Genomic DNA, 9,215 nt, shown 5'->3' on the forward strand with positions numbered 1-9,215 from the left:
TTTCCCGCTGTGTTGACAGTGCCAGTCATTTAGCTTTTCATTCCTTGAAAAGGCTGCTGTTTATAATCCTCTGCAAGAGTAGGCACAATAACCTGACCAGTTTGCTTTGGTTTTTTATTGCTGTCCACTTTAAGGGGCACGTAAAGCTACTTTTAATACCAGCTGGCAGCAAAGCACCACACAGCTCAGTGTGGTGGGGGGAAGTGAATGAGAAAGGTAAAAATGGGAAAACTTGTGGGCTGAGATAAGAGCAGTTTAATAACTGGAATGATAATAAATCGTAATGAAAAGAGCAAAGAGAAATAGAACCCAAGAAAACCAAGCAAAGCAAATGAAAGGAATTGCTCACCATGAACAGACTGATGCCCAGGCAGTGGCTCCCTGCCAACTTTTCCTCCTGGTTTCCACTGCTGAGCATGACACCATATGGTCTGGAATAGCCTCTGGGTCAATTAGGGTCAGCTGTCCTGGCTGTGTCCCCTCCCAACACCCTGTGCACCCTCAGCCTTCTCACTGGTGGGGTGAGTCAGAAAAGGCCTTGACTCTGTGCACGCCTTGCTCAGCAGTAAGGAAAACATCCCTATGTTGTCAACACTGTCTCCAGCACAAATCTAAAACACGACCCCCATACCAGCTACTGTGAAGAATATTAACTCTACCCCAGATCAAACCAACACAAAACCCTTTATTTCTTTTTAAAAATTGAAACCATTTCATAATTTGCTGACAATAATGAAATATTGATCTCTCTTTTTTAGATCCTTTGCATATTTTACAATTAAAGACAGACTCCCCCAGATCCTCACAAGAGTTATTGATACTTTGCATCGACATAAAAATGAATTTTTTGAAGAACATGGTGAGGTAAGAGTAAGGTCTCTATTTTCCCTGATGTTTATTCCCCTCTAGCCATTGAGACCCTTTCTCTGCCTTGTTTTTACTGGTGAGATAAGTTGGTCTCAATCCTTTTGTCGGATTTTTTTAAAAAAGATTTCTTTCTTGTAGCTATTTTTTATTAGTTCTGTAACACACTTTTCTAGCTAACCTTTTCCTTCTGATCTGTTGCTGCTGCAGCTGTATCACTACTTGGTTTCTTGTGTTGATGCAGTGTTTGATAGACAGTAACACCTTCTGAACATGACTCTGTTTCAACACTTCCATCACCTCTAATAAGCAAAAAGTCCAATCTAAAAATAAGTTCCATATGGAATTCATTTTTGACTCTTGGATCTGAAATGAACTTTATTCGCCAAAATGTATTTTGTTGAATCAAGCTTGATTTGTCAGGGACTCTCATATGGCAATTAAAACATCACACATTCTGTGAACACTTGATCTGTATCTCTACAGAAGTAAACATACAGAATAGGGACTTTTGTTCTCCACTTTTTTCAGAAAGGTGTTGAAGCAGAGAAGAGAGCTATATCTTTCCTCTCCAAACTGCGGAATGAGCTGCAAACAGACAAGCCAGTGACCCCTTTGGAAGATGAGTTGCCTGATTCTGCCCTGTGGAACCAATACCTGGACTACCAACGAAATTTACCAAATGGAAATGGAGAACCAAGTTGGTTTCAGTCTCCTTGGCTGTATGTAGAGTGTTACATGTATCGAAGAATCCATGCAGCATTAGCACAGAAGTAAGTACTGGCTTGGTATATTACTTCACAAAACATTACTCTTTCCCATTTTTATTTTGGGAATAAGAAAGACAGCAAGGAAGGCTTTTACCATACTCCTTTTTCCTCATCTTGCACCTCAGATTTAAAATTAATGCATTTACTTCTTGCATTCAGCAGAATTTGAAGCTTATTAAATTTTTTGTGCTTCAGTTTTGGTGAGTTGGTTTACATGAAAACTCTTGAGCTTGACTGTATAGCTTGACCTTGCAGACTAATGTGAATTGAGATAAGAAAATCATGTAGCGTTTCTACAAGGTTTGTTGGTCTAGAATTTTCTCTTAAACCTTAAACACAAAATATGAGACCCATAAATCTGTTGGGAATTCCAACTTGTTTTTCTGCTTGCAGTCTGGAGTTAGCATTTGAGAACTGTTTCTTACAGCAGTAGACCCATCTTAAGCAGCCGCTCTTGTTCATTCTACACCAGCTTCTTAGTTACAGAAGTGCTTGCAGACCCATGTGTTGCATCAAACTCTGGGAGCTGATACTGGTTAAAAATAACTGGGCATGAAAAACTTGTTGTGCTGGTACCATGGAGATGTGCCAGTACAACGTCATGGGGTAGGAGTGAACAGTTTAAGATCCCATTGCTGCCATAAAAATTTGAAAGCTCCACAAGTACCGGATGTAGCCTTAGTGTTGTGGAGATGCAAACACAGTAATGGGACTCGGTTTCTGCTGGTATGTTGTCTAATTTGAACTCTTGTACCAAAAGATTCAAATACAAGGTTGATCCACTGTATTGCCCTTTAAAAGCTGAGCAGATACTTTTCATTATTAGCTTTTAAGTTTTTTCATTTCCATTATTTAGTTGCTCTTAAGCATATGCTTGGATGGAGTTCAATCACTTGTTGAAAGGTCATCGTGCAAACATGTCTCATAATAGATTGGTCTACAATTTTTATATATTACAGCATTCTTATTTGCCGTTTTCCAAAATCATAGTAAAGACTTTCATAGCAATAACTTCCTATCGCTGGAAGAGAATTTGCTATGGGAAGTGCACTCTAGCACACACAAACACGTTTAAAATCAGGTCAGCTTTTCTTGATTTAGTTCACTTGTATGTTACAGTTTTAATTCTCTTGTCTGAAAGTTGGAGTTCAAAGTGCTTCAATGTACAGTTCCCACAGTTGCTGTGATGGAATACTTGTTCACTTTCAGAATACATTGCTATGTAAAGATGCCTTGCATAGTGTCTGTTTTAGCAAGATGCAATAGTAGGCTGTGAGGGAGATGTGGGAAAATCTAGTATGACAAATTAGAAGTGGAAAATCTAACTAAGGCCTGTAGTACAGTCAAAAAAAGCTGACCTTTGAGCTTTCTTTACATGTGCTCTAATGAACAATGTGGGAAGTATGTTAACATATTTGTTCTTCTCTTTTTAGCCCACCTATTGACAACTTTGATGTATTTAAGGAAGGAAAGGCTCAAAATTTCTTTGAATCCCAAGAAGCTATCATTGCCTTATGCACTTACTTTCAGGAACTTCTTAAGAACATTAATGATCTAGATGAAAAGCTACTTCAGGAGGAACTTTTTAAGCTATTGCAGGTAAAGTGGTAGTGCTTAACACAAGAATTGAAAATATCGTTCCTATGAAACAAACAAGAATTTGAGGTTATAAAGAATCTGAACTCCATATGGAAATTAAAATATAGATCTTTGGTAAAAGTGTGGTGAAGTCCTGATAGGCCTACTGTATTGCTACTATTCTGAAAATATTTATGTTTTGTGTATTTGTAGTGAATGTGACACTTTTTTGTTAACACTGGTCTTCATTGAGTATATGAAAATGCAGCAATTCTTCTTTCAAAACCAGTATCTCTCAAATATTTTAAGTCAAATTCCAGATGAACTTTTCGATATTTACCTGTAATTTCTGAAAACAGTTAATTTTAGTTGGCACTTTAAATGTTTTTAGACTTCTTTGGAGAAAAAATTAGAAGTCAGTTTGGGTCAGAAGTGGTTTAAGAGCTTTGTAACAGTATTATTCTTGGAATATAGTGCCTTTGGGTAGAAATGCCAAAGTATTGTAGGATTACAAATAAGTCCATTAGCTGGCAACTGTGTATGCCAAGTATTTGATGAATCTTTACAAAGGGCTCATTAGTGAGTACTTAAAATACATATATATATACCTGAAGTATTTATTTGGCTGCATGTAATAAAAAATAAATCTGCCTTTATTATTTCTTTTTCTGTGTTACCACTGATATTTTTTGGAATTGCAGTATGGCGAATATTTCTATTTTGAGCCTTGTTATCAGTGTGTTTATGTTGATCTAAATCTTCCATCTTTGTCACTTCTGACACCTGTGTAAATACAGAGCTTTGTTTGGTTTCTTCCACAAAATCTTATCTATGTTGAGGTACCTGTACAAGAAGTTGAGTTTTATTAAAGTTTGGAAGAATATGTGTAGTTAGAACCTTTATTACCTAAAACAAAAACAAGGGGACAAAATCTTCAGTGTATGTGAAGTTGAGAACGTAACTGCAATAAGACTTAGAAAATGTTTTTTTTTTTTTTTTTCTTTTTCCTTCTAGGTGTCATTGTGGGGCAATAAGTGTGACCTTTCTTTTTCAGCTGGTGAAGACAGCTCTCAGAAATCTAGTCCCTTCCAATCCCTGGAAAACATGATACCTTACATCTTAGTGAATGATATGGAAAAAGTTTGGGCACTACTTGTAAATGCCAAAAAAAATAGAACAGAAAGAAGTAATGTTAGAGTTGACATAATCCTGGATAATGCTGGATTTGAACTTGTAAGTGATCTTGTGTTGGCTGATTTCTTGTTATCGTCAAAGCTAGCTGATGAAGTCTATTTCCATGGAAAAAGCATTCCATGGTATGTATCAGATACCACAAAGCATGATTTTAACTGGACTATTAAACAACTGGGGTCAGCTAATCATATGTGGATGTCTAGATGTGGGATAAACTGGGAGGGAAATTTGAAAAAGGGAGTTTGGGTTTTTCGTGACCACATGTTTTGGACCTTACCACATGATTTTTCCAGTATGAGTGAAGTTGCTCCTGACTTGTATGCTGAGCTACAGAAGTCAAACTTGCTTCTTTTCAAAGGTGATCTAAACTATAGAAAATTGACAGGAGATAGAAAATGGGAGTGCAGTATCCCGTTTCATCAAGCCTTGAATAAGTTTCATCCTGCTCCTCTCTGTAGTTTGAGAACTCTGAAATCTGACACTCAGGTTGGCCTGAAACCTGGACAAGGTGAGCAAATTCAGGCTTCTGACCCTGAGTGGATGGTAAGTGGAAAATATGGGGTAGTTCAGTTTGATGCTGGTCTCTAGTTAAGTGAAAAGAGAAAGTGAAAGAGCGATTAAATTTAATTATTTTCTCTGTTCCATGCTTGGCATCAGTAAAGATTCTTTTTTGTTTTTGCTTTTTCCTCTCAAGTGATTTGTTGTTTTTGTCCCGCAAAAGACTTAAATGTTGTGCAAAAATTTGTAAACTCACTTCTTATGTGTAAATCAATCAGCATTTCAATGCATTTTGTTTTCCTAATGTGCAATGTCAGCAGATCATTAAGAGGAATATTTGGTTGTCCATAATATTTTTTTCTCATCAGTGGGTAGGAGTTTTACCGAATGAAAGTTTAACAAGTGAAAAATTTGCTTCAGAAACAATTTTCCCAATGGCACATTACCATGAATTTACTTATTTCAGGATAATTTGTATTCCATGTCATTTCATGCGTTGCATGAAAGTTAGTATTTTAGAAAATTCAGAAATTAATTGCAGACAGATTCTTTTGATGTTTTGAGTATAGTGTTACATTAAATGCTAAGTTATTGGGTGTCAGCTTGTAAATATTAATGTAGAATTGAAAATTGAATTTCAATTTTAAAGCACAAGTGAATGTTGCTAGCCAATTCGCCTGTAGGAGAGTTGTCTCATCTGGTAGGAAGATTAGTGGAAGAAAGGACAACCTCATTTTAAGAATATTAAAGATACTGTTTATTTACAAAGCTCTACCAAAAAAGAAGCACACAGAACAGCCTCTCCAAACAAAAAAAATTAATGAAACTCAACTAGTTACATTAAATGGATTTTAGATATAATGCAGACTTGATCTGCAGGTAGCCTGTCAGCAGTGTCTGTATGAGGTTCAAGCACTGCTACTTCCTTCTGTTGTGGTAATTCTCTTTATTTTTCAAATGTATTTGTTTGGCTAGTTTTGTTTGGTTGGTTGTTTTTTAAGAAGGATGCCTTAATTTTCAGGGAGGATATACAACCCCATTTGCACTGAGAAGTACAGGGTAGAGAAGCATATGCCATACAGGTTCCTGTTAACTGGAGTTGTTAGGTGCACATTTCTACTCTTCTCCCTGGTCTCAAAAGTTGCTGCATGTTATGTTCATGCAACAAAGATCTATACAATGGATAAATATGCTACAAATCCAAGTGCTAATGACTTTGATTATTTGTGTTTAGTTTCTTCTTAAATCTGAAGGTACTTTAAGGTTGTAAGGTCAAGTATTCAAAAACAAAGATGCAAGGAATCTCATGAGGCAGTTGTAGGGAGGGTTATAATTTTGAGATCTGGATTTACTGCTCTCATCCCCTTTGTATTTTTGGCTTAGTACTCCTACAAGGTGATTTCATCCTCATCCTTAGGCACCTGATTGAATTGCAGAGATTAGAAATCCGGTCAAGAAAGTTGAAGGTCAGACTGCTGAAAGTTTCTGTCTGGAGATAGCTCAGCAGCACTCCAGCTTTAGTGCTTTGATCAAATATGTAAACAACACGATGAATCTGTGCACTGCAGCCTCAGTGTCTCATCTTTGAAAATGCTGTTAACTTGTTTCTAATGCATTTTGAAGCAACAGCTTTGGGTCAAGAACAGAGAAATGGAAGTTGTGGAATATGTGAAATGAGAACATCATACCTTACTGAGAGAGACAAAATGAATTGGGGATGAAATCTGCGTTGCCTGCGCTCAGATTGTTTGTGAGGTGCTGGCTTAATTTGCTGGAGAGGTTTAAAAGTGTATAATGGACAAGAGGAGAAAGTCACTGTTGAGGCTACCCTTGACAAATAGATTTGCCTCTTCCTTACACATGCTGAGAAACTTGATTTAGTTTTTCTGCTGGTTGGTAATGTGTCCCTGTGCCCAGGTTGCTTTCAGGCTGTTATTTCTGGGAACTCACAATGCAGGTTGGTGGAAATTAATGGTATGAAGTTATGATAAATACAGTCCTACAAAATCCAAAATCAATTAGGAGATGCGGTGGCGTTTGCTCAGTATTACTGAATTATGAAGACTACTACAAAATGTGCAATTCATAGCTTAGCATGTGAATGCTAATGTATGGCATGATGTCATGCTGAAAAAAAATAGTTCTATTCTCCTGCTGATTAAAAGTGCACTTTCCATCTTATGCTGCTCACAAAGAGAAGTTTATGTGATAACACACAGTGTGACTGTGTGGCTGTGTGAGAGTGCACAGCCATAACTTCCAGATGCTTGACTTCTATAGCTGTAGTTGCAAAGTGCTATCTCTAGGCAGAACTGAATAGGGCAGCATACTTTTGTGTTTGTTGGTTGGCTATATTATTGTAACATTTTGATTGATTGTGTGAAAAAAAGAAAAAATAACATCAGTGTTGCTGTAAATGCAGTGTTACAGTCTCCCATGACACAACAAAGTTGTGAAGACATATTCCAGTGAGGCATGGCGCTCTGCTGATGGATTTGATAAAGTTTACTTAAAAATAGGAAACACTTTTGTAGCTATTCTGTGTTAATTACTTTTTGTAATACAACTTAATGAAATGGCAGCATGAACTATTGCATTCAGGTGGAATTTAAAAACAATCTGAAGCATGTGTTAGATCAATAGCATGTGCTGTAATGTAACATTTTTTTTACTTGAGTATTTAAGAAAGTTCCTTCAATACATCTGTATTACATCTGCCCAAAATGTTTCTACAGTATAACTCAGGAGCCACTGATTTGTACATCCAAATTTTGAAGATTTTTATTTCATATGCCATTTGAATATTTATTGGAAAAGCTAAAGGCATTTTCAGCAATTTTGAGGATGGACCACAATAAAAAAAAAAAAAAAGTTTTTTACTTTTTAGTTTTGTTTTCTACCTTTTAAACAACTGTATTAGTAAGTCAGTATTTGATGATGACTTTCATTGTTGATGAAATAGGAGGAAAGTAGTGTCAGGCACAGTGAAAGGCAGTACACACATCTGTCTGAATACTTGATAAGTTCTGTCAGATATTTACAATAATTTCTTATGCATATAAAGATTTTTAAAATTAATTGTTTGATGTGGAAAATAAGTTGATTGTATGACTAGAAGCTTGTAAGAATATAGAAATAAATTATATACTTTTGTGCAAGTCAGATGTTATACGATTTCAGTGGCTGGGGAAGCCGACTTAAAATAATTCAGGTCTTAGTTCCTGATATTTTTTTCTTTGAAACAGCTTTTATGCATAAACCTGTAAAGCATATTTATTCAATGAGATCTTGAAAGATACAGATGCAAGAGATAGTATCATAAAATGTTCTTCTGTAACAAAACAGGGCAAAAAAAAGGAATTTTCTAATCTTTACTTACACTCCTGTTAAAATTTCAAAACCTTAAAAATAATTGAGAATCTCTTAAATGTATCTGGTAATTACTTTCTAAGGTTGGTGCAGCTGATGGTGTCATTTCCAGAATCACTTCTAGAAGTGATAGGTGCTCCATGTGTTCTCAGCAAAAATGGAAATATTTTGGTGTTACTCTTGCTGTAACTAAAATATTTCCAAAACACTTTGGTTTGCACACCTTGCTGATGTCCCATAACTCTAACTGTTGTTCTTGAAATAGTTTCTTCAAAGTTCATAGTGTTATTTGTATTCATGGTTAACAACTTGTTCTATGTGAACATTTATCTCCTGTGCTGTCAAACAGCACAGGAAAAAAGTTTACTCTGTTGCATGAAAATTGCTCTATGAAACGGTTTTAATCTAAAAAGAAACCCTTTATTGTGTCTAAAATAAAAATTCCAAAATGGAATCTTATACAGAACTGTTGGGTTTTTTTTCACTAAAGTTTGTTTGCTTACCAGTTTTCTGTTTACCCAAAATTACAGAACAAAAGCTTGTAATTATTTTTATTTAAAGCAAAATGTAAGTTGAAATTCACCTAACACTTATCTAAGGTTTTTTAAATAAAACTGAGAATGTGCTGGTTAAAGTGGTCCTTTTCTTTCTTTTCCATATACTAGTGTCAGAACACATGAGGAAAAATGTCCCATAACATGAAGTTTATGTTTGTTTGTTTCTATTTTGGTTTTCTTCTTTTTTTTCCTAAAAAAGGTTTTGAAAACTTCTGTTCATTTTTATTCTTGCTGATACACTTCTATTTCTAACAGCCTGCAAATAAAAAGTGCACATACATGTATTTTTACATGAATTAAGAATTAGTTTATGGATTAATCCACATTCTGCTCAGCTTTGCAGTTGTGGATTCTGCAGACATGCTGTAAGAAGAGTTTTTATTTA

General features: G+C 35.7%; 1 protein-coding gene across 3 annotated transcripts in view; it reads left to right on the forward strand.

Annotated features, from left to right (window-relative positions):
- Positions 1 to 8,907, forward strand: part of ARMT1 (acidic residue methyltransferase 1) — a 10,336-nt gene extending 1,429 nt beyond the window's left edge. For all 3 annotated transcript variants that reach the window (XM_079331682.1, XM_079331680.1, XM_079331681.1), the window contains exons 2-5: positions 759 to 864; positions 1,396 to 1,637; positions 3,068 to 3,233; positions 4,227 to 8,907. In XM_079331682.1, coding sequence (XP_079187808.1) covers positions 1,603 to 1,637; positions 3,068 to 3,233; positions 4,227 to 4,994 — 969 coding nt within the window. In that variant the 5' untranslated portion in view covers positions 759 to 864; positions 1,396 to 1,602 and the 3' untranslated portion in view covers positions 4,995 to 8,907. The remainder of the gene's footprint in view (positions 1 to 758; positions 865 to 1,395; positions 1,638 to 3,067; positions 3,234 to 4,226) is intronic.
- The last annotated feature ends 308 nt before the right edge of the window (positions 8,908 to 9,215 follow it).

This window comes from Erithacus rubecula (genome assembly GCF_903797595.1).
Source record: "Erithacus rubecula genome assembly, chromosome: 2".
Classification (NCBI taxonomy): domain Eukaryota; kingdom Metazoa; phylum Chordata; class Aves; order Passeriformes; family Muscicapidae; genus Erithacus; species Erithacus rubecula.